We start from the raw sequence: 27,801 nt of genomic DNA, 5'->3' as shown, positions 1-27,801 counted from the left end.
TGTCGACGTGTGTCTTGGTACACAGCTACAGCTACAGCTACAGCTATGAACATATAGCTATGTGGCTATGCTAATTAGCGCTAGCACTTATCCATGACAAATAAAAATCATCCACTATATCTTCAAATCTGCAGACGTGGGGAGTAAAACCGACCTTTGCGTTTATTAAGAAAGCCTACAACTAGCATGCCTCCCTCCTAAGCTCCTTGTTGGCACATATTTGTGCAGGTAATGAAAAACGGGGGAGGGATTCAGTATTATTTTATACAGTCTATGGGCTGAACAAGCTCCGAGCTCTGACTCCGTGACAGACCGGATATTGTTGTTACGTAACAAAAACACGGAAGTCTGAAACGGCTCGTTTCACACACATTTACAGAAAGGTGTAGAAATCAAAACAGGGGCAGAATGGATTTTTTTCATTCTTGGGGGGTTTGTAGACATGCCAGGGACACATATTTCAGGTAAAGAACCATTAAAAAGTCAATTTTGCATGATATGTCACCTTTAATGCTGAAAAGATCGTCTTTTTTTAATTGGAGACCGGAGGTTGCCGCTTGGTCTGAATATACATTTTCTATTGAATAGACCAGGTAACTAATTGCCTCAGAACATTCTGATGTCTTGCCAGCCTCCGCATTGCTCTATTTATTAGCATTGTCAGGGAGAGCATGTTAGCATTTTGACATTAGCATTTACCTCAGAGCACTGCTGTGCCTATTTGCAGCCTGTAAAGGTGCCAGCTTGACTATTATTTTTCTGGCTTGCTTTCTCATTGATCACCTCAAAATCTAACAGATTTATCTTCAGACCCAATATGGGGGCCTCATCCCCCTAGTGAGAAACCAAACACAAATAATTATTGAAGTTAAAAGCTGTGCAAGAACCCAGTCAGCTACTGAAAGAGTGCACACGAGTGTAAAGAATGTATTCTCTCTCTCTCTCTCTCTCTCTCTCTCTCTCTCTCTCTCCTCTCTCTCTCTCTCTCTCTCTCTCTCTCATTCAGACACAACCAGGTAAACACATTCCTCCCTATCTTTCCACTTTCCCTGTTTGAAGATGAACAACTTAAACAACTTATTGCAAACACCTTGACATTTTTAGTGGTTTGTTTGAGTTAACTTCAAGTTTCTTGTTCCAGACAGCCCACTCTGGTGTATCCGAGCCTCCCTTACATGCTCTGATAACTGTAATCTCCTCACTGTGACTCTCACATGATGAAGAAATCCCACGGCTCCCAGCAGCCAAAGGCTAAACACTGCATAGTATCTCCACCTCAGCTCACATGCTCCTCTGTTCCCACTGCAGTGAATGCTCGCCCTATGTTACAAATTAATTTGCATCATTCTGACCAGTTAAGAGCAAAGGGAGAATCCTCTCCCAGAAATTTGCAACATGAAAAAATATTTGTGGATGAAAAGAATTCGTTTGCCGTGGTCAAAGAAGGACACAACACCAAATGAGTCCAGTCCACTTATACCAAAGGTAAGGATTATCTTTGAATCTTTTATGTATTTATTTTATTCCTCTCTGAATATTAAAGGTATTTCTGTGTAGTTCAATGTTTGAGGTGGCATCAGTTCTTAAAATCTTTGATATTAAGTTTAAATCCTGTGTTTCCAAAGGCAGGCTCTGACATAGAAGATTCTGGGGACCTTGGCAACTTTGCCGTTGAATGTCGTGAAGCAGGGCCAAACTGTGGACAGGACCTCAGCAAACCTGGGTTTGCAAGTGTCCGGCCCCGCTATGGTTACACTTTCATAGACTATTTCTTAAAATATGCCCTGTTCCTATGCAATCTGTTGTTCACTGTTGTGGGCCTTTTGGTTCTCGGTGTGGGGATGTGGGGCCTTGTCAGCAAAGAGTCGTTTGCCCAGGAGAAGATCGGAAGTATCGGCAGTGATCCAATGCTGCTTATTGTGGCTATGGGCTTTCTGCTTACTCTGCTCTGCCTGTCAGGCTGTGTGGGAGCCATAAGAGAGAACTGCACCTTACTGAGGCTGTTCTCTGCAGCAGTGCTGGTGCTCATTACAGCCCAGGTGCTGGCCACCATTGTGGCCTACAGTTTGCAAGATCAGATTGGAAGCTACCTGCAGTCAGGGATGACAACAGCAATGGTGCGCTACCAAGATGATCTGGATCTGAGGTTCATCATGGACGAGATTCAGTCAAATCTGCAGTGCTGTGGGGCAGATGACTATCGTGACTGGGAGATAAACATGTGAGTAGGGGGTTAATATTATTAATTATCAAAACATAGACGTCAGCATACTTTGAAAAAAGTAAACCTTCTGCTGAGATTGCCATAGACTTTTTCGTTCCCTTTCCACAGATATTACAACTGCTCAGCTCCAGGAATTCTGGCTTGTGGCGTCCCTGCAACATGCTGTGTGGACCCTCTAGAAAATGGCACAGTTTGGAACTCTCAGTGTGGTGTAGGAGCCCAGCTTCTGGATGAGTTCACTGCCCAGAGCGTGATCTTCCTGGGTGGCTGTCTGGGGGGAATCTCACGCTGGATTGAGCTGCACATGGGTCTGATAGGAACTGTAGCGATCGCCTTACTAGGGATCCAAATCATGACTCTGTTTATCACCACTCGCCTGTTAGACAGCATCTACTGGCATAAACTGTACAGCAACATAGGTTGATGGCTAATATATGATGAAGGTTTGCTTATTTTGGATCTCCATCTTGTTTATAACATGTAAGAAATATATTTCAGAACTAGTTTAAAGTTGACAAACAACAATACTTGGTTCCACTAGGAAAAATCCATGTTGAGATTTAAGACATTATATTTAAATCCTCTTTGAAGCATGTTCAACTTTTAATTTTCCAAAGGACACCAAGGTAACAGAAGCCCAATTTAAAGTGCTAAATCAACATTATGTGCTCTATTTATTGTGTTGTGTGAAGACTTCTTGGGGAGATCATTTGGGGCTTTTTAGCACAGAAATAAGGCCATTAATGAGGAGTTTTTCAAAAACTACTATGCATAAACTTATTCTTACATTTCGAGCAATATTCCTTTAAAAAGCATTACAGTATAAGCCTCATAAGACTAGCATTTGCTATTTGTAAAGCATAAAGCAGGCCTAATAGTGAGCTATTATGACCTTTCAACAGAGCTGTGAAAGCCTCTCTTTCTAACTTAAAGTGCATTTCGACCAAGTGTTCCCTAGAACTACTTTACCGTGAACTAAAAGGTTCCTCTGCCCCCATTGATGTCTGCATTTCGACCGTGGGCTGAAGTCCCAGGTAAATTGCCAAATCAGGCCAGTGACATATGGAGAAAATATATATAAATTAAATAATATTTGAAATCTTAATAAATAACTAAACTAGTTTGCATTCCCAGGAAGTCCCTCTGTTTTAACAACGGTGTTAACTCCACAAACACCATTACATTCAGCCGAATGTCCCAGGACCTTTGAAAAGTACTACCCCCAAAGCAGGGGCTTTTCAGGGGGAGATTAACTACCCCTGAACTAAATTTAAACCCTGCTTCCTCCAGTCGAAACGCACGTAGTTCAGGGGTAAAGTCCCTAGTTCCAGGGTAAAGTTCCTGCGGTCGAAAAATGCCTTAAGTTCTAAATTTAGCTAACTTGCTGCTAGCTAGCCTATGGTTTTCTTTCCACAAAATAGTCCCTAATACAGCAAGAAAACATAACCCCAAACAAAATATAACACGCTAATTTGAAAGCTTTTGTTAGCTTTCAAACAGAGTCAAGTTCATTGTTTCTTTCCTGTTTTAATCCTTGTGCTAAATTGAGCTAACTGGCAGTTAGCTAGGTGGTTACATCTGGAATTTATGTTGTACCACACTGACAGGATAGTGGGCTCTCCTCGTGTAACTATCTATAAGTTAGCAAGTAACTCTTGGCAAGTCAGAAACAACGCACTCCTCTTTAAATGACCAACTATTCCTAAGTTATAGTAAAATGAGAAGTGGAGGATTTAGCATTGTAAATTCCAAGAAATACACACATTTCACATCCCTGTGATTATGCAATGTTTCAAATACATAAGCATAAGATGTTGTTGTTGAGTTAATGCAATGTTTTATTCAGATTAGACCTAATGCTGTCAAATTTGCAAAAAAAAACTCTGCCTTTGATACTAACAAAGAATCCCAGTCACTGCCTCCACTGCAACCTCAGACTTTAAGGACAAACTGAGCATCAATGGGTTGTGCATGTAGAAATGACTCTTCTTGAGAATCTTCAGACTTGTATGAAAATAGATTAAATTTATAAAACAACTTAGACAAAAACAGAATCTATGTGCACGTGTCCTTTTTCACGCTACTTCTTTAGTTTCAGATTCAGTTGAAGTTTGCCCCATCAGTTCCCTTTGGTAGATATAAAAAATAACTTATCAGCCAAGAGACTCAGATGATTCCATATTGAGCCAGTTCATGTAGCTCTAGATGGCTGTATGCTTCCCATGGGCAGATGACAGTAATATCTAGAGAAAAAAATAAATAAGTAAAAGTGAGTGACGAAAAGCAAAGATTTGATTTGTGTTTTTTTCATGTATGGTGCAATGGCCTTGCATTGTTTGACTCCAGCTTACCTGTTCCAAGGCCTTCCATCCCTGGGATCTCCTCTCCAAATCTGCAGGAAAAAGGAATTTACAAACTACATTTCGCAAAGACTAAGTGTCTGATTTAATTCAGGTATGACATGCTCACCCAATCACTCCCCTCTTGGGAGGTTTGCTCTTGAACTGGCGGCTGCTCCTCTGTTTGAACTTGGGTGGACCAGATCCTGGGCCGGTGACTCGTGGCAGGGCTTTGCTGCTAGCCTTTGCTTCTGGTTTGGCCACATCCAAATTCATTCTCTTGTAGTTTGAACTGCAATGAGACAAAAATGTGACATATTCTGTTTTTTGTCTTTAATTTGCCAAATTTACATGCATATTATTCAAGTCAAGCATCTGTTTTCATCACTCTGTATTTACACTAGCCACACTGATACAAATTGAATGATCCTCTTGTAGTTACAAACATGTTTAAACACTATTATCTGCAGAAATACAAACTTGGGCACAGACAATGAAAGCCCCTCTAATCCCTTCATAATGCCATCACAGCACCTTCATAATCAGATTACTGAGAGGACATGCTGAATTGGCTTGAGGTCCTAACCTGACAACACCTCATGAATCACTTACTGAAAGGCTGGTTTGGACTTTGTGCAACTTATCAACATTGTTTACAAGGACCATGTAAAAACCTGATTTATGGTTGATTTTTGAAAAGATAAGTAGCCTGACTACATTTTAAAGAAAGTAAAAACAAGACAAATTTGAGTCAATGCTTTTGTGTATAAAGTTTCAGTAAATTGTCATTAGGCTTACCTCAATGTTAAATGTGTAAATTCAAAGACAAGTTTACCATTAAGTAAAGTCATGACGGAGATGTACTGTACTATTATGAAATCAAAATATTTAAAAAAAACACGCGTTTTAGCACTTTTCTTGTTTAAAACATGAAGTCAAGATTTCTTGGCCACATTTCAAACTGTAAATAAAATATTAAGTGATGTTTCAATTGAAAATGAATACCAAAAACGTTTTAAAAAGCAATCACTTGAAAGAAACAGAGACCTGCCATTACCTAAAGTTGAGAGTAATGAAAATGGCAATAAAAAAAAATCAAATGAGTAATTTGATAATTATTGCATTACACTTGGATTAACCAACAAGTTGTCGCACACGTGCTCAATCATACTGCAGCCTAAAAACATGATCTAAGTGGTGGCTAATACTCACCCCCTGTGTTGCTGTGTTATCCTTGTTGGTCTTGTAGAGATCAGGTCTGCTGTTTCATAACGAGCTGTGTTGATGAAGCCCTCTTATACACCTCACGCTCTGAGAAGATTATGACGCTACGTATAAATAAACTCCTGGACCTTCATCACATGTACACTCACTGTCTGTCTCGTTGTATATGGAACAGCAGACTCATTAAGGGAATGGCTGAAAGGCGATTTAAGGGATATAAGGTCAGTGCTGCTAAGGCTGACAGGTGCAGACACCAGACAGAGGAAACAATTCCCTTATGTCTGAAAGAAATGAAAATGTGTTAGATTGTGCATCTGGAATAACTCCATAGTTCCACAACTTTTCATCTCTGGAGGTTTAACTCTATCTCCCATGATCCTCAGTGTCTCTCCACCAACTGTAATATTATGCTATAGTATATCTACAGCCCATAACACACTCACATATAGGCCTATAGGCTGCATATACCTTGAATCAGCAGTCCCTCAGATTGAGTTATAAATCTCAATCTAGTCCAATCTAGGTCTCTCTAGCAGTTTTACAAACAAGAGCATCTCAAACCTTAAACAGTGCCAGATTTGGAGATTTTGATTATTATGACTGATAATTATAAGTTTTCAATCAGATCATTTTTAGAGACAAAAATTCAAAATTAGCTACAATAGTCCTTACTATGGTGTGGTTAATAAATGAGACTCTTGTAGCCCATCATACAACATCAAACTACCAGATTTTTTTGGTTTAATCTTATGCAGTTCATCCCTGGTATGGACGATACAATAAACTGCACTGTTTGTGCACTTCACACAAAATACCTTAAAAAGATGAGCTCGAATCTCTACATCGCTGCAGATTGATTTAAATAGACTGAGATAAACTCGCCATCTAGTGGTTTCAAGTAGTAACACCAGCGGTTACTTAGTGAATCACTTACGTTTCCAGCAAAGATCGTTAGTTCAAAGAGCGTATCACTCTGTTTTTTTGTCCAACAGAATTTCAGCTGTGTTGTTAAAACTAACTTGAGAAGTACTTTTTTTGGACACTGTCATATTTGATTTGAGTTTACTTTCTAAAACACTTTGCAATCGACAAATAGACAGTAGCATGAGGAGCAAAAGAGTTAGTCTTTAAAATCTCAGAATTCGTTGAAAATGAAAAGTGAAGCATTTGGGTGAGGACAATGTTTTTCTTAAAATAAATAAAGTAATAATAAATAAAGATTCCTACGGAAGAGGATAAGGGCCACTGAAAAAATAAATAAATTAAGGTCCAAAATGTTTTTTAAATTATTATTGTTCCAAGAAAAAAGTCGGAATAAGATAAGATAAGATAAGATATACTTTATTTGTCCCCCATTGGGGGAAATTCTATTGTTACAGCAGCTTACAACACGGGACAGGGGTATACAACAATGTACTAACATAGTTAAAAAAAATATAATAACAATAATAATAGCAATGACAAAGGTAAAATATAATATGATAAAATAAAATAAAATAAAATAGAATAGAATAAAATAAAATAAAGTAAATTCTGAGAATTCTGAGACTAAGGTCAAAATTCTGACTTTTTTCTCATAATAATAATAATAATAATAATAATAATTATTATTATCATTATTATTATTAAAATTATAATAATCATAACAATTATAATAATTATAATAATTATACTAATACAAATATATTGGGTCTTAATTTTTTTTCAGTGGATTAAAGTCAAAATTCCAAGAAAAAAGTCAGAATTCTGAGATTAAAGTCAGAATTCTAAGATTAAAGTCAGAAACTTTTTTTTAGAATAATAAAAAAATATTTTAAAAAATTCAGTGGCCCTAATCCTCTTCCGTAGATTCCTCAAAACCCTTGGAGACGTACATTTTCCTCTAGCATGACCATACAGTCTATGGGCATGCCAAGTAACAGGAATATAAACGTCCAAGTCACGCCTAAAAAGCACACAGAGTGAGAGCTCTTCTTGACATATTTCCTGTCTATCGCTTGAGGTTAAAGTTCGTAGGTTAAAGGCAAACCACGCTTCTCCACATGCACAGTTGATTTGTGAAGCTCATTTGCTATGAAGTGAAATATACAACACTGAAATGGGAAAGAATAAAAAGAGCAAATCCAACGAGTCGGGAAAACAAGCAGTGAAGGCCGGACAACGTCCAAGGTATCGTGAGGGAGCTGATGAGACAGAAGAGCTGCGATTTAGCTCTCTAGCTACAGATGCTAGCTGTTATTTAGTTCTCTTAAAGTTCTATTGTGAGCTATCATAACGATCTTTAGTTTGTAAACGTATTACTCTTTCTCAAACGAGGCAACAATATCTATTAAGTGCATGCTTTTGTTAAAGGCACTGTTACTATTAAACGTGTATACTCTCTGAACGTTATTGTGTTTTACTCTCAGTGACAAGAAGCCCAAACGCGATGGAAAACCTAACCAAGCCAAAGAGGATCACCTCAAGCACATCCCGTTCAGACTCCGAGAGATCATGAAGAGCAAGGACAGGATGAAATCTGGACCCAACAGAGTTCAAAAGCTACAGAAAGGTGAGTTGTAGGGATGTAAGGATACACTCAACCCACATTCGATTCGAATCCCGATTTTTGGTTCACGATACGATTCACTCACGATTTTCAATAAAACTGGATTGAACTCAAAATTTAAATAACTATTATTTTATTTCAATTCTTTGATATGGACAGTTGCAATATATATATTTTCTCTTTTATTCCTTTGTAAACAAGTAATCCTTTTTCTTTTTTAAGGTGTGTTGTAACTCAAATAAAACCATTGCACAGTAAAATCACCGCACAAAAATACCTTGTTGGAAAATTTCAGAACAATTGTAGAGAAATGGAAAGTGAACAATTCCCAAATGAAAGTATTAAATATTAAAACAAAAAAGGTAAATATCTTTAAACTAGGGATGTACATTTCAAGTATTTTCCGTGATCAATCTTTGGAAATGTTAACAATAAATTATCGTTTAATGATTAAAAAAACGTAGACGTTTTCCATGTCAAAAATAAGGTCAAATGGGTTTTTTCCCCTTAATCAAATTTTCCTTCACGGCATAGTGTATATAGCTGACTGTAGTAAACAGCCACGGATCATATTGAGGTGTTCAAAATGTTAACACGCTGAATATCAACTTGTAGACTCAGACTTCAACATGTGGATTTACTTGCAACAGGACAACTGAACAGAAACATATTTTAGACTCAGTGTCCAGTTTTCTCATTCTTATTGAGAAAAATAAGCATTTAAACGCAGCCATGTGTCAGCCGGGAGCGCAACCGGGTCAGAATCAGTCCAGGAGAAACAAAGCGCTCGTGGAGACCTGTCACTCAGCTGCAGCCCCCAGCTGAGCGTCTCCGCTGTGTGCAGTCAGCTGATTCTGAAACATGCTTTAACCTTAAAACACCTCCACTCAGGGAGTGACGAGAGAGCAGCGCAAGAGACTTAATGATGTTGAACAAGTGGAGTATAATGCAGATAGCGTCTTCTACTGTTTCAAAATAATGTCCGGATATACATTTTGTTGAATCGATTTTAATCCACCCTTATTTGTATCGATTTTTTACTGTCTTCCGATATACCGTTACATCCCTAGTCATGATATATATTATAATAACAGGACATTAACTTACATTCATTTGTCTTAGCTGTTTCCCACAAAGGTAAACCCGGGGATTCCCAGGGTGGAGATATACCTGTCCCACACTTCAAAAGGGGAAAGCGGGAAAGTGTGAAAGCATACCTGAGGCGCATGGATAATGAGACAAAACACGTCCTCTTCCTCACCAAGAACCAAGTGGAGAGGAAGCCTGAGTTGGAAGAAGAGAAACAAGAAAAGCCCGCAGACAAGGGCAAGTCTGAGAAAAAGAAGGAGTAAGTATTATTGTCATCAGCAGAGCAGCATTTGTCCCCCCTGAAATGATGTGACGTGTTGGTGAAAAGTGGGATTTTTTGGAATTGTGACTTCCTGTTCATGTGCTTAACAGAAGTATGGAAAAACGATCTTGTTTGTTCTGGTTTTCTATACAGTGGCAATTAATCATGTTTTGACACAACCTAAGACAGCATTGAATACTATCTGCCCCATATATAATGGTAACATCCAACACGCTAACAGTTAAATGATGAGTATATGAGTACATAATAGGTAACGGTAAACACAGACGTGCAAAGTTTCTGAATGAAATATGTCTAATTTCTTCGACCTTTGTTCCCCTGGTTCAGGTATGATAAAATCAGAGTACAGAGGCTTCACCAGAAGAAGTTGAACAAACAAGAGGACCTCATGGAAAAAGAGATGTTCATAGGTAATAAAAATATGTGATTTCCTGATACAAAGGGATGTAAAAGGAGTAGATTCTTCCCCTAAAATCAATATGAGCAGGCATCAGTCACTTTTAAGGTGAATGTGATATCAATTTGAGATAGTTTCTATCTCCAAAATGTACTAGATTTCAGCTGTTCTCTAAAGATTGACCAAATACCACTGGTTAATATTCCTAAAGTGTATTAGAAAAGCAATAAGTCCCCAAGACTAGATTTTTTTCCTAACAGGGGCAGACAGATTATTATTATCTAAAGTTATTTGTAAGTCAAAGAAAGCATTTTAAAAATACATATTTTTAATTAAATTATTTGTAATGAGATATTTATGCTTATGTCTCACATTATTGTCAAAATTTGACTGCTATATTTTTTATTAACTTAAATGCAATATATTTTTTTGAATTGCAAAATTGTTTACTTGAAGGTGATGCCAAACTTGTCAGTATGTTTTAGTAAAAAAAAAGGTTATAGCATCTTTTTCCCATTTGTAGTTAGTGTGTGTGTGTGAGTGTGTCCACATCAGAGACAATCATTTTTGCTGACACCTTACATGTTTCTTCAAAACAGCTCAGATAAACCAACTGTTTTCCACCTACACAGCATCAGATGACAGTTAACATATGGAACTAGCTGGTGAACATAAAGGAGTGTGTAGTAGCTAAGTTGCTAGGTATTTATCTTAGAGGTTAGATAGAACAGGACTGAAGAATAAAAGCTGCAGCATAACTGTTAAGTGATGTTCTTGTTTTTGTTTTGTAGATGATATTCCATTTGGTGAAGTTTCAATGGCCCCACCTTCTTTCAGCGCCAAACCCAAGAAAGCTCCAATCAAAGCTCAGGTAACCAGCAGTGCAACGCTCAATGGGCCTCATTCACTAATAAATGCGTAGAAATATTCTTACTCTGCGCATAAAATAAGTGCATACGCAAAATCACCGTCGGATTCATGACATGTGCGTACCAGCCAATTTTGTTCTCACCATCTTCGTATATTAGTGAATCAGAATCATTCTAAATTGACAGGCGCATGCCCGCAACCTGCAATCAGCATACTACCATGCCCCAATTTATCTATATAAGGACATTGTTCGGTGCATCAAGACGGGTAGATGTGAAATGTTGCAGAGGTTAAGGCAAGAAAACCAACACTTTTCCGAAGCGTATCAGCAGGAGTCGCCATGACAAAAAAGAAGAAAGCCTGGGTTCAATTACTTAGGCTGTTAATGCTGTGTCTCCTTAAGTTCTGGACTCACAAATTGAGTCATAAGCCAGGTTTTAAGGCCATATCTCATGTATAAATAACAACATTTAAGCATAAACAGGATAGAGACTTAAGCTAAATATAACATAAAATATGCTCACCAACTAGCCATCCGCTTCTTAGGGCTGATTTATACTTCTGCGTCGAATCAATGGCGTACCCTACGCCGGAGGTCCGCGTAGCTCCCGTACCTACGCAGAGGCATACGCACGTAGCTGACGTGCACCTCCTTCAAAATGTAACTAGGCGTAGAATTGACACGGGCCGCAAGCCCTGTGATTGGTCCACTCAGGGGCATTGTGTTTCCCGCATTTACAGGACTTCCAGGATCCCGGAAGCAGGGGTTCCCAAAGTGGCGGTCAGGACCCCCTGGAGGGTCGCGAGACACAAATGTAGGGTTGTGAGTTGTCTTCCAAGATTTTTTTTTTTTAAGTTGTCTAAAATAGTACCCATTATAATAAATAAAATATTGACAAAAATAATGGCTAACCTTTAAATAAAACCTTGAAAATAGAAAATGTGATCAGTTTTCTGCCATTCTTTTTGCCAGATGGCTATATGACAGTCATTTTGCTTTTTTTTTTTTTACTGAAAATAATTTAAGGCAAGGCAAGCCAAGGCAAGGCAATTTTTTTTATAAAGCGCATTTCAGCAACAAGGCAATTCAAAGTGCTTTACATAAAATGATCAATAAAGTTAAAAATCAGTTGAATATTAAAAGACATTTAAATGAAATTAAAAATAGTGACAATAGATTGTCAAGAATAAAAAGTTTCAGTTTAAGAAATAAATAATTATTTGATTTAATTAAAAGCAAAATATGTCATGCATTTAGTTAAAAGTGTAAAGAGTATGTGTTTACTAGGGGTGCAACAATACGTGCATCTGTATCGAACCATCCGATACAGTGGTCATGGTTCGGTACGCCCTATGAACCGAACAATACGCAATTTTATATTTATTTGATCAACTTCTGATGAGGCACTCTGTGCTGAAAGTTCAGAGGATCTGCGCTCGACACCTCCGGGCTGCATTGTCGAGCGCAGGTCCACTGAACTGCGCGCTCCTCCCACATTCATTCAGTCCAAGCTGGTCACGTTTGTTTTAACTGTGCTTCAGCTGGAAATATATATTTTGCCATACGGCGGTCTGCTGGGTTCATATGTTCACATATGTGTGTGTGAGTGCGCGCCCGCACGAGAGGGAAGCACAAGTGTCCTCTTTGGTTGCAGAGCAGAGTTGGAGCCGTGGTCCTGTAGTGATGCTAGACTGGGTGACATGGTTTTAAAGTGCGTATATGCATTACTTGTGGTCTTATACTGCATGCTGTGTAGACTTCCTGATACCGGACAGTGTTTTCCCTCCCTCCCTGCCGCCGGGTCCCACCCCCCCTTGGAAGTCAAAGCAGAAGTGATTTAAGTTTACCTCTCTCATAGATCAGGTCTATACCTTGTTCTTTTATTTAACAGACTAAATATCCTTATGCTATTTATCTTATTTACATGACGGGATGTCATTTCTGTCTCTACATGGTCGCGCGTTCACAATTCTCCTCTGCTCTCTGTATCCCGCACGGCAGATGGGCACGCAGACACACACACACGCGCACGCACGCACACACAACCCCCTCATGCACAGCAGAACATGTCAGGTAGCTGCCCCTGATACATTTAATTTAATTTAAAAACTGTGCTTTTGAGCTGAAACAAATGTTGGCAATTTCAATAAACTACAAGTAAAAAAAACACATGGAAATTTCCCTTTCGTCTGTATTGAAAATGTATCAAACCGTGACAAAAACGTATCAAACCAAACCGAACCATAGATTTTGTGTATCGTTGCACCCCTAGTGTTTATATTTTCTGAGAAATTTGGTCGTTATCATTTGTCTGTACGCATGGTCTGAGGAAGTTCTATTTTTGTTTGCAGTGTAAGAACAAATTCAAGTAAGAATATGATGATGAATCCCAGATTTGCGCTTCAAATGTTCGTACGCACAGTTTAAGCACATATTCGTGCGTATGCACTGTTGGTGAATGAGGCCCAATGTTTTTAATTCTTATGGTTGAATAGCGACTTCACTTTCTGCTGTGCTTCCATTATCCACCAGGCATCAAAGCAGCTGCTTCTTCACTCACTCTTGGGCAACAGCACAGCATCTACAGCCAAGCCCTCCATGGCCCGTCAGAGAATCATGGAGGAAGAGAGGCTGCGAGCAGTGGAGGCCTACCGTCATCTTAAGAAACAGAGACAGCTACAGCAAGAAGCCAAGACTGCCAACCTGGAAAAACTCAAAAATCTAAAGTGACGTTTTTTTAAATGTCCCGGGGCTTCACTCAAGAACTGAGAGGGATCATCAGATAATCACCAGCAGACTGACTTTACGTGTTCCGTTACTCTGGAGCTGGTGTGTTTGCGGAAGAGCTCACCACAGTGTAGCTTACCTATGGGCAAATGAGCAAACATTTGCATCCACAGGCCACAGTGAGAGGGAAGTCATTTGAGTGTCTGCTGTGGTTCCACTAGATGGCAGTACTCATGCAGAAAGCTGGTTTTCATTGAGTTGCTGACGGAACATTTGGACCCTTTTTAAAGTTTTATTTGCATTCAATGAAAACAATGTGTGTACAATAATGACTACTGTGTTTAACCATATTTTCCTCTGAATGGGAAAAAAGCAGGATTTGTGTAGAAAAAGTAAGATAATAAACAAAGTCAGGAGAATCATCTCACGATGGAGGCTACTTTGAAACTTTTGTGGAGCTTATGACTATATTGTCAACAGAAGGAATTTTTTAACTGAATTGTAAATTCTCCAAATGAGCGCTGTCATGCTCTTCATGCATACTAATTTAAAAGATGAGGCAGAAACAGCTGTTGAGAAAACAATCTCACTGGCACAGCTATTTATAAGCATTTATAGATTTTACAAAATCTTTGGATATATTTCACAACCTCAGTTTTCAAATTCAAGATACATCTTTTGATGTTTTGATATTTAAACAAGCATTAAAAGAAGTGAAAAAATTGTTTTACTCTGTACCCCTGCTTGAGCCCGAGTCCTTGGATAAATAAATCACATCAGCCTTTTTAAATGCGTTGCATTTAAATTCATTAGAACCTGGCACAGCTAGTTACTTTTTGTAATCCTTAAAAGGTTTACCTTCATGAACAAGGCCTTTGTTTACATGCAGGCTTCTGGGACAGACTGTGCAAATACAAGTATTGATAACATTCACCATATGTGTTGACCTATGAATACTGAATCCCTGTCCTCTGGTCTGTGGGTTCACAGGCATTTCTTTTTTTTTCAGCTGTGTTTGTCCACAGAAGGTTGTCACAGTGACAATGAAATGCATTAAGTGGGAACAGCTGCCTGTGATTGGTAGTGCTGACTCCCTTGAGCTGAGTTTAACCACCACTGGTCATGGAACCACCTGTGTTCGTGTGCTCAAGACAGCTAATCATATTACCAGGGGGTTTGAAGTTGCTGCCTGGCAGAGAGGGATTGGATTTGAACACAAGTCATTTATTAGGAATTGATGTGTCGTATGGTTTTATCTATTTATGTTATTTCCTTAAGAGGAGGCATCTTACTAGTTAACTCTTGATCACATGCATGGGTTAAACTCAGCTCTTCTGGGTCAGCCTTACATTTTTCCTATTACTCTAAAGCTTGTCAGAACATAGAGAAGGGAGTAACCAACAAGTGAAAAGAGGGCTGTTGATAGAAATGCAAAGAAAACATCCAGAGATGTCTGAAAGCCTCACTTTGCTTAAATTTGGGTACATTAATCCCATTGTTTGTGAAGACTGCTGCGTGTCTTTTGCAGCACTTTGCATCTATTTCATAACCAAACAATGAGATAAAGGGGAGCAGGCAGGAGGAGTAACAGTGTGATATTTTTCACACATGTTCTGTTGTACATTTCTAATCAGTCTGATTTCCAGTTTGTGAGCAATTTCCTCCCCTGGCTGCTGACAGTACAGGATGGTGGGAGTGATTGAGAGAGCCTACTCAGCCTGCTGCTAGGCAGCCGCAGCTCACTCAGAAGCTCTGAAAGTGTGAGCATGTGTGTGTGACAAATTATTTGTGAATAATTGTTCCTGTGGAGGAAAGGAAGAACTCTTCTTCATAAATCAAAGCAGCAGCAGGCGCATTCTCCACTTCACCAATATTGTCAGTCTTTTGGAAAGTTTGGAATCGATTTAAAATTCTTTCAATGTCTGTAATATTCAACAGGGTTAGTTTTACATCCCTCTCATAGCCACCTGATGATGTGCTGTGCTTTCTTCCATACTGAAACCCTGTACACAACAGTATGTTTACTGTTAAAGACTATCCACCAATATGCAAATCCCCCCTGGGCAGCCAACAATACCTGTGACACTGTTTCTCTCATTACCCCTTATCGGCCTTTCCTGTTGCAACCTGAAGATCTAATAGCCTCACATTTCAGGACCCTTTACAGGTTTAATAACTTAGAATTTTACAACTTAACATAAAATTACATTTCTATAAATCCCACACACTACAGACTTGTACGGCTTTCAGTGGAAGTCTAAATGGCAGAGTGATTTAACAGTATGCTTTCCTGCAAACAAATTAAAACATTTAAATCAGCTGACAAATTATCTTTCTAAGAACTGATGACATCTTTCAACACTTGTTCAAAACAAACCCAAAATAAACAACGATGAAACAGTCAAATTAAAAATTCTGTGCCAAACCCATGTCCACTAGTCTCACATAAAGACGGTAAGTTTCCACCAATAGATTTTATTAATTGTTTCAACCAGTGATTTGATTTTGTAGGCACATGAAAGGCCAAGATACAACAGTTCTAGGTCTTTCACCAAGCCAGAAAGTGGAGTAATTTCTTTACCATAGCGATACATACATGAAGTTCTTTCTCTAGATTTGCTGTCCTTTCTTAAAACCCAATGAGTGAAGCTACAAAAGTCAAATTCCTTGTGTGTTCAAGCATACTTGGCGAATAAAGCTGATTCTACAAGTGAGCAAAGCTGGTTTATAGTCGACTGAAGGAAGGAAACGTTGTTTGGGAGAGTAGAAATTTCCATGTGAGAATAATTAAGGCTATGTACACAAACATACTAGGAACTCTGAGGGTACAACAAAACCCTGGTGGAGCTTAATCTCATGGCTTTAAGTGTTTGTAACTCTTGAAACACTGCCTGCATGTGACAGTCCTTAAGAAGGTAAGGACATGTGTGAACGAGCCAGGGAGCTGACACTCCCAGGATTCAAAGACGGGGCTCTGGCTCTTGGGATGATCACCTCTTGGTCCATCTGTAGAAACACACACAAAGAAGTGATTGATGCAGTCGTCATAGTGGAGGAGTATTTTTCATTGGAAAAGTACATGCACACACTCACCCTTGTTAGACCCTTGGCCATCAGTGCTATTTCGGTAGGCTGGTACACACAACTTCGCAGCTGACCATTGTAAGAACCGTATGGGGACTCTGGCCTTATGGAGACTGGGTAAAGGAAAGGTAGAAGAAGATGGAAAAATTGGCATCAGTTGGGAATGAAATACTGTCTAACTGCACCACACTATGAAATGTCACCTACCATCTGTGCAATAAAACAGGCACATCGCTAAGTTTGTAAAATTATACATCCCTGATATGCAAATCTACATTATGAGTTCAGGTGTGTCGATTGTTGCTTCAAAGTTACCGAGGTATTTGCTCTGTAACTTTGGACCCAACCTTTAGTAAGTAGAACAGACCTCTGTCCTTAAAAAAGGGGTTAATGGTTTCTGAATGGCATACATTTATTTATATGCTTATCAGTAGATCTCCCTGGGGTTCTGCCAGACATTAATCTATCTGGACAAAACAGCACTTAACAGTCTGTGGTCCTGACGCCTCAAGCAGCGCTGTGTTAAAGAGACGATGCTGTATGTATTACAATGCAGCCATTATGTCGTCAGCCCAATTTTTACGGAAAGAACTGAACAGCCACCATAGTTTGCATGGCAGATGCCGGCCTATTTAACATGTTCAATAGGCAGAGCCATGAATGTACATGTTTCATTGCAGTATCCATTCTATTTCACAGAATTCAAGCAGTTGTGTGTGTTTGCAGGTCTTTTCAGTGAGTTTTTGCTTTTCACTTCAGTGCTATTCTGTGTTCTTTCGGTTGATCACTGTCACATGGCTGGTCTGATTGCAGACAAACACAAAACAGATTTCCTCCTGCTGTTTTGTTTTCCCACCTGGACTAGTCACATGACACAAAGGCAGAATTCAACATAATCCCCCATTTAAAAAATGCAAAAAACTATAATCATCATGTGTTGCTGCACCAGTCTTCTCTCTCTGTGTGTGAAGGGATACGAACAAAGATTATAATCTATGGACGAATCATTACGGGAAACGTTTGACCTGCTCGTAAGTTGTTATTCTAGTGGATTTCATTGTTATACTTGCTGAGAAGGTCTGGGCTCATGGAGAACAAGCAATTGGCAGATTACTATTTCATAGGTTAAGAAGCCACTTGTTGGCTGGTTAGTCAAAAATAGAAATAATAAACTACCAAGTACCCAATATTTCCGTGTGCTTGGGGAAGCTGCAGATTAACAGTACCTCACATTCACAACTGTGAAGTGCTTCATTATTTAATGTAGGAAAAAAGGCCAGTTTCTAAGAGTATGGCACACTATTAAAGGGAGTCTGCATACATAGTTATGGTAAGAGTTTTGCAAGACAGCACTGTGTAGGCTACCTGTAGGCTCATCCATAGAGAAGGCTTTATTTTCTATGTACATGTTGTGTGGGCGTGTTTCTGGATCCTTCAGGATGTTGTCATAAACCAAGCTCCTGGTGGGATAAACATGATCTCCATCGTCTAGTGGCTCCTGGTCGAAGTCCTCCTTGGTCAGTAAGCTGATTTCTGGGATGGTATAGAAGAAGAGGAACACCCAGGCATTTGACACCAAAGCTACAGCCATAGTCGGATCATCCCAGCTGGGACTTCCAACTGCTTGATTTCCATAGAGGAACATGACAATCCAAGTCACCCAGATGGCTAGGGTGAAGAGCCCAGTGACCAGGATGAAAGCTCCATCTCGACGCCACTGCTTCTGCTGGTGTATCAGTGTGAACACCGGCATCACCACCACAGCGACCAGAAGGACCATGACATAGATCAGAGCCATCACAAAGTCCAGGTTAGCAAAGCTGCAGGACAGCTCAGGGACAGCTTCAACTCCAGCTGGACTCCTGACTACAGTGGTGATAAGCCACTCAGTGTTGATGATCACTTCCACCAGCCACAGACCGAGCGCGCCCAGGCAGAACATCCAGCATTTGGGCCCCCGGCCTCTCTGCAGCAGAGCCAGCCACAATCCGTGCATCATCAGGCAGGACAGACAGCCTGAGAACAAAACTCCGAAGAGAAACCTCCGTGCAGCACAGCCGGCGGAGTATCGACCCACAATGAAGGCAAAAGTGAGTCCAAAGAGTCCCAAGGTACAGACCAGAATGCCTCCTTGCAGGGCCACCATTGCCTTCCTCTTCTTGTTTGTCACAAATGGTAAGCTGGACATGAGGATGATGAAGAGTACAAAGGAGGTCACAACTCCAGCAGCAGCTAGGGCCTCCACAACTACCCCCCACACTGTGGTCAGGTCACAAAGGTTGTAGAATATAAAGCCGATATTGGTGCCACAGCCTTTTGGAGGGCCGGTTGTATCCATGGCTTCACTGCAGTTTTTCTGAGAAAAACAACATCCAGATTATTAAAATATGCATGCAAATTCTGTCAGAAAAACAAGAGTATTTGCATTTGAGTATTTAGGAGAAGATGCAAACACTGACTTTGAATACATCTTAAAACAAATGATGTTATCCCAGATTAAATTTACACATTGAAAAGTTTCATTCTCACACTGTGCATAGCCTATCAAGTAACTGGGTCATACTCCTGACTGAATTAAATCCATTCATGTCTCTGAAGAATCCAACAAATTGTCTCGCCTGTCTTTAATTACAACATGGAATCATGATGTAATCACAGCTCAGTCTGGTCTTCCTACAACATCTAATTTTCAGAGGCCTCATTTAAGCATTCCAACAGGAGACATTAGCAAAAGTACTCTGCTTGATTTGAAGGTAAAGTTTTTTTTGCACGATTATAATCCTTTATCACAGTCAGTGGGCTTACTTTGGACTGGTGAGGGATAAATAGTTTAATTCTGTAGCTAAATTCACATCAATAATGTAACAGGCATTTTTGACAAGTAGACTTATTGTCAAATTATGATTCTTCCCTAAAGTTCAAACTAATGATTTCAGGCTGAAATCATTACAACAAAATGTACATGAGTGCAACAATGAGCAACAAAATCAAGGTTATTATAGGGGTATTAGAATAATATCTAATGGCTCTGTCAGGACCAGCTTACCTGGACTTGTGACCGCTCCAACAGGTGACTCGAGTAGATTTACTCCCAGTGAGGAAAACCCCCAAAAAGTTGACTCTTCCGGTATGTTTAATCTTTCTTCTATATTGTCGAACTTTTACGGATATTTCGATGGATTTATTCGCGTCACTTGCTCAATCCAGCGTGTTTTTCCGGGTGGAATCATGGACAGTCCTCCATCTGTCCGCCTCTTCCCTGCTGCTATTGAGCCATGTTATACTGCTCTCACCGGCAGTCGCCTCATAATAGCTTTCCTGTCATGTACACTTGTTATGGTCCAGTGTGTGTAACTTCCTCTAAGGACCCAGCTGAAACCGCTCCTTGTCTTTATCCAACCTCTCTGCAGCTTTGCATATTCTGTGAGATTAGCACCCAGCCTGCTTATTTGTTTCAGGCAGCTTACTCCCAAACAAAGGACCCACTCACCTCTCAAGTGCGACATGTAGGGTAACTTGTGTTTGCAAGTCGTAGGACATGGTCTGGCCTGATTGACATGAACAGACTTTGATTTCTAGGACAGTGATGATCAGTGACTAATAGTTTTAGGGATAGAGCAACATTTTGATTGAACTTTAAAGGTGATTCCTCATGAAAGATGCTTATTTTTTTGCTGCTGGTTTCAGTTTTATTTTAAACTAATTTGAAGTGAAATTCAACTCTAATGTTTATCATTTATGTCACTTAATTTGCCATCTTAACAACAATCAAAATCTACTACAACCTGAATCTACTTTCTCTACAGTGCAGTCATCAACAGAGGGCAAAACTGTGCACCCAGTTTGCAGAGCCACCTGGTGGAAAATGTTGTTACAGAAAAGATGGACTGAAGTGTTGCATAATCAAATTAGATTACACAACAGAACAGGCTTGTTATTGATCTGTTGTCACCATGCCATTTAACAACCATTTGATTAAAAGCAATATTGATAGAAGTTATTGATTTTAAGCTTTTAAACTGTCTTTAGTATTTCTGTACAGTGTTTTTTTTTCCAATAAGTAAGCCAACACATTTGGAATTTATCAAATTACAGTGCATTTACAGTTAGATAAAATGTTTTTGCAGAATAAGATGCTCAAAAACCACAATGCACGTTAGTTTTCTGTCAAATCTTAAATTATTGAGACAGGACAAGAACAGAATTTATTCTCCAGAGGCAGAGTCTAGTCAAGAGTAGCCGAAAAGTCCCCAGACTTCTCTCATCATCTGGCTTCCTCATTTACTTGTGAAATTCACAGTTAGGGCAGGTTACACCTGAAAAATAATCAAATATACTCAATTGATTTTACTTACCAAGCATTGCAATATGACTGACACATTGAAATAACCAGAAAAAATGTTTGCAGATTATTTTAGGAGTTATATATTTAGTACTTCTTCCCTTATATTCACCAGTTATTTGATGCCTGCAACATGTTAAAGTGTGTTTATGTCAAAAGCCATTTGTGTCACGATTCAAAGACCTGATCCTGGGTTCAGCACAAAAATAAGGTCATCCAGGAAACCTTGCCAAACCTTGCTCTGGCATCATGCCTGCACTAAACGCACTGTTTATGCTGCGTGATGGGCCCCCTGTGGTGCATCGATCCCTCAATGGATCTCGTCCTGAGGGGTGCTCTCACGAACCCAGCAGCTCATCAATCCATCCCTTTGCATATCAGAATCTTAACAGGAACTGATCTAAAAGGAGAGAGCAATGTCACCCTTATGGAGGGCATTCCTGTTTTTATAGAGGTTGGCGGGGTACATTCGGTTCAAAAGCTGAACAACTGATTTCTGAAGCTGTAAACACATCCAGGCCAAATATGCATGTAGAATACAGTATTATAATACCACACAGAAGACTAACTTATCACTCTATTCTAATTATTATTATCAGCAGGTTTATTGCAGTCATATAACATTCATGGAATCTGTTTGTGTGCATTGGTTTCCACCTCCAGAAAGTCAAACAAAGATGCAGCCATATGCAGAAGGATCCGCTGCCTTGTCTATGCCTCTCTGTGTTGTCTGGTCCTCTTTGTTGCAGCCGGCTTCATTAGGGCTCCTCAGCCGCACCGCTCCCTTCAGGGAACCTGTCAGGTTATTCATAGCAGTAGCTCAGGTCAGGGTCTCACAGGGCATCTCTTCTCTCGCATTTTTTCTGCAGCCTGGCAGGCCTCGGGGCTTCACCACAACCCAGATCCCTCTAAAATGATGTCTGTCCTTGTCTGTGTCTCTGTTGTTGCAGATTCTGAGCCATTTTATCACATTGCAGCATGAAAGTAAATATCACGATTGGACTAATGGCACGGTCAGATGCATTGATTTCAGTTTTTTTAATTCCATCCATACTGAGCTTATCTTTTTTAACAGATTTCATGGGGATCTCAGTATTGACTGACCCATCTCTGACTGACAGATCGATGCTAAAGGCGCAAATATATGGCTCTGTCAAAATCTGTTTTAGCCCCGAAGCATGATGTGGGAGTAGTTCATTGCTGCACTTTTACTTTTAAGTAGCATTTCTGCAGTGCTGTATGTTATTGCAGGATAGAGTAGAGTGGTAGAGTAAAACTTTAATGTCTCTGTGGGGCAATTTGCTTTGCAGACATTAGTCTACACAAATACAACATTGCGTGATTCTATACCCACAAAGGACTTACTTTGAGTCATTACAGCTTTTTACATTGATTTTCTCAGCATGGATTTTAATATGGCAGTCTATATATTCATATTACATTCATATTCAGTTTATTTTCTCACTTAATTGTTTGACAACACAACATACATGATACACATTTTCTCACCTTACTTATACACTGTCCAGAAACTCAATACGAGACTGGAGTTTGCATCGCACACAAATTCCAGCACCTGATCATAGTTATGCAAAGTGACATTCACGAAAGCGTATCTTACACAGTTGAATGAAAATACATTTATTTCAGTACGAGTGTGTCCTGATTGGCAGCTGATTTTGATAAACAGAGCCTCCCTTAAATTGAGGAGCAGACGGAGCACCAAATAAATTATCCTCCCATTAGTAAGATTAACATGCCATCAGAAAAATAATTGTCTCAGTTGAAAAACTGTCTGACAAAATGGATTATAAAATTTGATTGACTGCCATTGGTCACACGTATGAGAAACCCAATTACTCCCAGTTTGAGTGGCAACCTGCTGTAATTAATTGACTAATAACATATAAAGAAAATGCAGCAGTGCAGAGATTTACTGCTTTCTGAGCACCATCAAAACACAAAGATGTATTGATTGTTAATAGTGCCTAACTCCCCTAACTTTTCAACTTGAAAAAAACAAGCTAAACAAAAACCATTAAGCTGAGTCCTCAGTTGGCCCGGTGCCGCTGATCAATACCATGTAACATCCAAAAGGGAGAAATTCAAAATCAAAGCTGTCGCTATAGCAACGCCCCTGCCAGATTCCACCAATCAATGGAGCCCGTGGGGTTGCGAGATGCGCCAGGGAAAGGCCAGCGTCCTACATAAAGAGTGCGGGACAGGGAGCCGGGCGGCACACACACGGGGGGCAACACACCTTTCTACTCGCACGCGACAGAGGCGCACAGCAGCCAGAGGAAGAGTCAGGAGAAGAGTGAGGAAGAGAGGGGAATACAGGAAGAGAGTCAGGAGAGAAGACATGGTACGCTCTTTTGAACAAGGGATCCCTGCATGGGTCTTTGTGGGCACCCTGCTCCTCATGATCCACTCTATCACAGTTAGAGGAGGTAAGATAAAAAAAAAAATGTCTTCATCAGTTTGAATTGTTTAATTTAAAAGAGTCATATCACTTTTTCCATCTTTTTTTTAACGCATCTTTGAAAACAAGCTGTGTTGTTCTAATTCACTCCAGCTTCCCTCCATACAGTCAGTTGATAGTAGGGCACAGCATGAATGTGTGGCTCGTGCTCAGCCTCAGGGCAGAGCATGGGTATTTATCTATTCCACTCATCCTGTCCTCATCTATCTGTCTGATGGGTGCAGGGAGAGACAGGCAAGTCCATTTGCTGCCTGGCTTTGTGCCGGCTCAGTGATACAGTAAAGAGCAGAAGCATAGAGAGAGGAAGCTTTTCTTACTCCTCAAAGAAGATCTGACTATAACTGATTCCTAAGCACGGCTATTGAAGGCCACATTCCTCTGCTGTCAGATTAGGTTTTGTATTCCATGTGAGTACAGACTTTTTGATCCTATATTTAGGGGCTGTGTACAGTATACAATGTTTTATTTAATGTTTTCAGCTCTTAGCAGCTCAAGTTAAAGAGACTAAGACATTCTTTATTCATAAGTTTTTGGTCTTCTTGTAATTCTCTCTGATGTTTATTTTTTAATTTGAGAATTCAAAAAAAGAAAAAAATAATGTAACAGAAGCCACTATTTCTCTCGTAATAATGAATTTGGTTATATTTCCAATGGCTGCACTGTGCCAGTCATTTGTGGAAACGCACCCCCACGCACTCCACCATGCTCAGCTGGCTCAGGGTGCTGGCTCACTAATTGGAAAAAGGTTACTTTGAAGAGGGGGTGCTTGGTTGTGGTTAAGATATGAAGACTGTGAAGCATTCCAGGGAGCCAAGAAGAGTGCTCCCCCAGTGTCTCATTAAACCCTCAGTAACAGGCCAACAAGGCTGCTGATGGCTGTGGCAGAGCAGAATGGAAACTAACTTGTCACGCCGAGTCTTTCATGTGTGCTCCTCCAGTCTATGCCACTTGTACTTGTGCACATGAGAGCGCATAAAAGTTGCACTGCAAACTCAGGATCCTCTCTAAGAGCATGTTAATAGAGGCTTTCTGAGTCAGCCACCTGGTTTGTGCTCTCTTTCTCTATTAATTAGAACCAGAAAAATGGAAGTATATGCAACTCTGGTTTCCCCCTGACACATTTTGTCAGTTGTGGTTAAGCCAAAGAGATGCTACTCTAGTACTTGCCTTGTCAAATCTGATTTAGGTTGAAGAACAAATGCATTTACATTTTTTATGGAAAGTAGAGCCAGGTTGGTGAAAATGATGGTGATGGAAGTAAAAGAGTGTCGCTGCAACTTTAAAGCAAATTTCTTCTGTATTTAGAAAGTGTGTATTGTGTTTCCTTTAAGTGCACCTTGTCCTCCATCTTGCTCTACTTTCTTCACAGCTGCCCTGAAGCAGGAGGCAGCTTTGGACACCGGGGCCACGGTGCTGAATCACTCCATGAGCTTGGTGCAGCGCATGGAGACCCTGCTGGCCATGGGGAATGGCAGTGATGTCACTCTCCGGGTGCACACCATCAGCACGGATGAGGTGAAGGTAATCCAGGCCCACAGTCTGGTTCTCACACTGCAGAGTGACGTGTTTGAGGAACTGCTGCTTACTCGTAACAACAGCTATATGGTGCTGAGGGAGACGGCCGACTGTGCAGCTGTGTTTGACAAGTTTGTCAGGTGAGGTTGACTGTAAAAAATGTTTTTAAGTTCATCATGTTCAGTCATATTTAAGAAACTCTTGAAATTCTTGTAGATGCCTTTGCATTTTCCACGGTACAAGAGACTGATCTTCTTCACCAATTTGCCTCCCTCCTGTGCAGAAATGAGAAGCTCCAGCGTGTGAACTATTCTAAAATTACATCTGCTGTTTTAGGCACACAGCTGAAAAACGGAGAGTGTGGGTTTATTCAGTGACTCACATGTGAGGAGAGAACATTTTTTAAATATAGTACACTTTACTGAAGCAACCTTTTTTCCTCCTGCAGGTATCTGTACTGCGGTGATATCTCAGTACGGCTGGATCAGGCCATTTCTCTGCACAAGCTAGCTAGCAAGTACCACGTGTGGGGCTTGCAACAGGGTCTGACCCAGTACATGACCCAACACCTGTCAAGTGATTCTCCCACCGGCCATGTGGTCGGCTGGTACAACTATGCACTACAAATTGGTGACGTGGCCCTGCGGGACAGCTGCCTGCAGTACCTGTCCTGGAACCTGTCATCTGTGCTACAGAGCGGAGAATGGAGCTCCATCAGTGAAGACCTGCTTCTCTCTTTGCTCCAGCGCTCTGACCTCATTCTGCAGAGTGAGCTGGAGCTGTATGAGGCCCTGGAAGCCTGGATAAGCCAGAACCAGCCCATCAGCAAGACGGTGGAAACTGCCTTAAGGGCTATTCGATACGGCATGATCCCTCCTCAGCACCTCTTCCGTCTTCAGAAGCAATCCGCCCTCATGCAGAAGAACTACGAGTCTCTCCGAGATCTCCTCTATTTAGCTTTCCAGTTTCACTCTGCCTCACCTATCCAACTGGCCAAGTATTTTGATGTCAATTGCAGTATCTTCACCCCCCGTAACTACCTGTCCTCCTCCTGGGGTTCCCCTTGGGTCATCAACAGCCCCACACGTGATGACCGCAGCTTCAGCTTCCAGACCCAACTCGGCCCAAGTGGCCATGACTCCAGCAAGAAGGTGACCTGGAACGCCCTATTCTCCCCTCGCTGGCTCCCCCTCAGTGCCCGGTCAACCTATACCGAGCTGGGAGCCATGCAGCCTACACGCACAGACAGCGGTCGACCTCGCATCATTGTAACACCAGCTACTTCAAGTCCAGACTTTGCCGGAGTGAGTTTCCAGAAGACAGTGATTGTGATGGCAAGACAGCAAGGTAAGGTGGTGGTTCGTCATGTCTACAACTTCCACCAAAGCACAGAGGAGGCCGGGGATTTCCTGTTGGATGCTGACCTGCAGCGCCGTGCATCAGAGTACCTGATTGACAGCTCCCTCTACCTGCACATCATAATAAAACCTCTCTACCATACCCTCCTTGTTGCAAGGAAGTGAAGGCAGTATTCTGGCGTGGCCTTACCATCGGTTATCCACCCTGCACAATCGCACAATTACACGCACACATATTCCAAAGTAAGTTCATATCACAGAACGTGTTTATGCATCAGGTCTGTGACATCTCCATTGTTGAGTAGTTTGTGCATTCTGTTGTCTTCCAACTATTTAGCAAGGAGGTGATTGGTACAAAAAAGACTCACAACTCAAGCGCTCAGCAGTGTTAATCAGTGTAACGATGGTGGGTTAATCAGTATTACTGGCTTACTAAGAAAGAAAAATAAACTTCAGTGTACTGTATTTTCTTTTTTTCAGGTATTTTATGTCTGGTAGTATGTTCCTTGAATGTGTGAAATATCTGTCATGGTTAATGATGTTTGCATAGCTTACATAGATTTGTTTTTAGATCAAATGTAATTGTTATCAATTTAATGCATTTCACAATTAAGCGGTCAACCTTAGGTTTTGATAGATTTTTTTTGTTCATGGTACTGTATCCTGTGACACATATATACCTGTTTGTTGTTTACATACAACATTGTGTAAATTGAAGGTCAATCCCATCATCACTGTTCCTTTGTAGTTAACTTGCAAGACAGTATTGGCTGCAGTTGTAGTCATTTGGTTTCTTATTTTCTTAAATGTCTTTACACATGTATCTTATCTGTCTTTTAAAGACACCATGCTAGTATGTGATTTTCATCCCGAATCAAACAAAAAAATAGCAATAAAAGAGAATTACACAAAATTATTCCTGTTGTAGTCTGTGCGGAATCTACAAATAATCTTCAAAGATGAAAAATGAAAGTGTTATTTCACCGTTTAAGGTTTATTACTGACGGGGGACAAAGTACACAAGCGACATTATTTGGAGTATTTGCTTAATTCAGTCCATACTGAGCTTATCTTTTTTAACAGATTTCATGGGGATCTCAGTGTTGACTGACCCAACTCTGACTGACAGATCAATGCTAAAGGCGCAAATATATGGCTCTGTAAAAATCTGTTTTAGCCCCGAAGCATGATGTAGGAAAAATACTTTAGTATTCAAACTACTTTTTTTTAAAATCTCAAAACATTGTTTTTTTCATAATGTAAATAGGTGGAGTCAAGAATACATGGGTGTATTCTGCTTTGCTATGTTTATTGAGAA

The 27,801-nt window shown here is 40.3% G+C and overlaps 5 protein-coding genes across 9 annotated transcripts; 3 read left to right on the top strand and 2 right to left on the bottom strand.

Annotated features, from left to right (window-relative positions):
- Positions 1 to 417: 417 nt before the first annotated feature.
- LOC117832626 (tetraspanin-10) lies at positions 418 to 3,461 on the top strand. Of its 3 annotated transcripts, none has more exons than XM_034711835.1 (4): positions 418 to 464; positions 1,146 to 1,485; positions 1,626 to 2,221; positions 2,333 to 3,461. In XM_034711835.1, the coding sequence occupies exons 2-4, from the start codon at positions 1,396 to 1,398 to the stop codon at positions 2,646 to 2,648; spliced, it is 1,002 nt and encodes a 333-aa protein (XP_034567726.1). In that variant the 5' UTR covers positions 418 to 464; positions 1,146 to 1,395; the 3' UTR covers positions 2,649 to 3,461. The 3 variants fall into 3 exon arrangements, with proteins under 3 accessions (XP_034567726.1, XP_034567725.1, XP_034567724.1); XM_034711834.1 differs by having other exon boundaries at positions 445 to 464; positions 1,142 to 1,485; XM_034711833.1 differs by lacking the exon at positions 418 to 464 and having other exon boundaries at positions 694 to 1,485.
- Positions 3,462 to 4,044: 583 nt separating this feature from the next.
- Positions 4,045 to 6,718, bottom strand: LOC117832531 (retinal rod rhodopsin-sensitive cGMP 3',5'-cyclic phosphodiesterase subunit gamma-like). Of its 3 annotated transcripts, none has more exons than XM_034711697.1 (5): positions 6,603 to 6,718; positions 5,776 to 5,874; positions 4,694 to 4,855; positions 4,576 to 4,616; positions 4,045 to 4,467 (listed from the first exon to the last, which is right to left on the bottom strand). In XM_034711697.1, exons 3-5 carry the CDS (start codon positions 4,837 to 4,839, stop codon positions 4,391 to 4,393), a joined length of 264 nt encoding a protein of 87 aa, XP_034567588.1. In that variant the 5' UTR covers positions 4,840 to 4,855; positions 5,776 to 5,874; positions 6,603 to 6,718; the 3' UTR covers positions 4,045 to 4,390. The 3 variants fall into 3 exon arrangements, with proteins under 3 accessions (XP_034567588.1, XP_034567591.1, XP_034567590.1); XM_034711700.1 differs by lacking the exon at positions 6,603 to 6,718 and adding an exon at positions 6,256 to 6,596; XM_034711699.1 differs by lacking the exon at positions 6,603 to 6,718 and having other exon boundaries at positions 5,776 to 6,221.
- Positions 6,719 to 7,769: 1,051 nt separating this feature from the next.
- On the top strand, positions 7,770 to 14,492 carry ccdc137 (coiled-coil domain containing 137). The gene is made up of 6 exons (XM_034710860.1): positions 7,770 to 7,956; positions 8,196 to 8,338; positions 9,458 to 9,683; positions 10,035 to 10,117; positions 10,896 to 10,975; positions 13,508 to 14,492. Exons 1-6 carry the CDS (start codon positions 7,886 to 7,888, stop codon positions 13,703 to 13,705), a joined length of 801 nt encoding a protein of 266 aa, XP_034566751.1. The 5' UTR covers positions 7,770 to 7,885; the 3' UTR covers positions 13,706 to 14,492.
- An 810-nt stretch (positions 14,493 to 15,302) lies between these two features.
- LOC117831952 (G-protein coupled receptor family C group 5 member C-like) lies at positions 15,303 to 20,310 on the bottom strand. The gene is made up of 4 exons (XM_034710859.1): positions 19,833 to 20,310; positions 18,152 to 19,142; positions 16,796 to 16,899; positions 15,303 to 16,708 (listed from the first exon to the last, which is right to left on the bottom strand). The coding sequence occupies exons 2-4, from the start codon at positions 19,122 to 19,124 to the stop codon at positions 16,610 to 16,612; spliced, it is 1,176 nt and encodes a 391-aa protein (XP_034566750.1). The 5' UTR covers positions 19,125 to 19,142; positions 19,833 to 20,310; the 3' UTR covers positions 15,303 to 16,609.
- A 2,960-nt stretch (positions 20,311 to 23,270) lies between these two features.
- On the top strand, positions 23,271 to 27,399 carry btbd17b (BTB (POZ) domain containing 17b). The gene is made up of 3 exons (XM_034710858.1): positions 23,271 to 23,578; positions 24,980 to 25,265; positions 25,574 to 27,399. The coding sequence occupies exons 1-3, from the start codon at positions 23,308 to 23,310 to the stop codon at positions 26,646 to 26,648; spliced, it is 1,632 nt and encodes a 543-aa protein (XP_034566749.1). The 5' UTR covers positions 23,271 to 23,307; the 3' UTR covers positions 26,649 to 27,399.
- Positions 27,400 to 27,801: the final 402 nt, after the last annotated feature.

The sequence above is a fragment of the Notolabrus celidotus genome, chromosome 20 (genome assembly GCF_009762535.1).
Source record: "Notolabrus celidotus isolate fNotCel1 chromosome 20, fNotCel1.pri, whole genome shotgun sequence".
Taxonomy (NCBI): Eukaryota; Metazoa; Chordata; class Actinopteri; order Labriformes; family Labridae; genus Notolabrus; species Notolabrus celidotus.
This window is presented reverse-complemented; position numbering and strand designations above follow the sequence as displayed.

Bases quoted from the DNA above. Each gene is read 5' to 3' on its own strand.
- LOC117832626 (XM_034711835.1), top strand. From the start codon at position 1,396: ATGAAAAAATATTTGTGGATGAAAAGAATTCGTTTGCCGTGGTCAAAG. The intron at 1,486-1,625 runs GTAAGGATTATC...GTGTTTCCAAAG, and splicing joins CCAGTCCACTTATACCAAAG to GCAGGCTCTGACATAGAAGA. The intron at 2,222-2,332 runs GTGAGTAGGGGG...CCCTTTCCACAG, and splicing joins CGTGACTGGGAGATAAACAT to ATATTACAACTGCTCAGCTC.
- LOC117832531 (XM_034711697.1), bottom strand. From the start codon at position 4,839: ATGAATTTGGATGTGGCCAAACCAGAAGCAAAGGCTAGCAGCAAAGCC. The intron at 4,617-4,693 runs GTGAGCATGTCA...TTTTTCCTGCAG, and splicing joins CCCAAGAGGGGAGTGATTGG to ATTTGGAGAGGAGATCCCAG. The intron at 4,468-4,575 runs GTAAGCTGGAGT...TTTTTTCTCTAG, and splicing joins GATGGAAGGCCTTGGAACAG to ATATTACTGTCATCTGCCCA.
- ccdc137 (XM_034710860.1), top strand. From the start codon at position 7,886: ATGGGAAAGAATAAAAAGAGCAAATCCAACGAGTCGGGAAAACAAGCA. The intron at 10,118-10,895 runs GTAATAAAAATA...TTTGTTTTGTAG, and splicing joins GGAAAAAGAGATGTTCATAG to ATGATATTCCATTTGGTGAA. The intron at 10,976-13,507 runs GTAACCAGCAGT...ATTATCCACCAG, and splicing joins AAGCTCCAATCAAAGCTCAG to GCATCAAAGCAGCTGCTTCT.
- LOC117831952 (XM_034710859.1), bottom strand. From the start codon at position 19,124: ATGGATACAACCGGCCCTCCAAAAGGCTGTGGCACCAATATCGGCTTT. The intron at 16,900-18,151 runs GTAGCCTACACA...TCCTTTACCCAG, and splicing joins CTCTATGGATGAGCCTACAG to TCTCCATAAGGCCAGAGTCC. The intron at 16,709-16,795 runs GTGAGTGTGTGC...GTGTTTCTACAG, and splicing joins TGGCCAAGGGTCTAACAAGG to ATGGACCAAGAGGTGATCAT.
- btbd17b (XM_034710858.1), top strand. From the start codon at position 23,308: ATGCGCCAGGGAAAGGCCAGCGTCCTACATAAAGAGTGCGGGACAGGG. The intron at 23,579-24,979 runs GTAAGATAAAAA...CTTTCTTCACAG, and splicing joins CTCTATCACAGTTAGAGGAG to CTGCCCTGAAGCAGGAGGCA. The intron at 25,266-25,573 runs GTGAGGTTGACT...TTCCTCCTGCAG, and splicing joins GTGTTTGACAAGTTTGTCAG to GTATCTGTACTGCGGTGATA.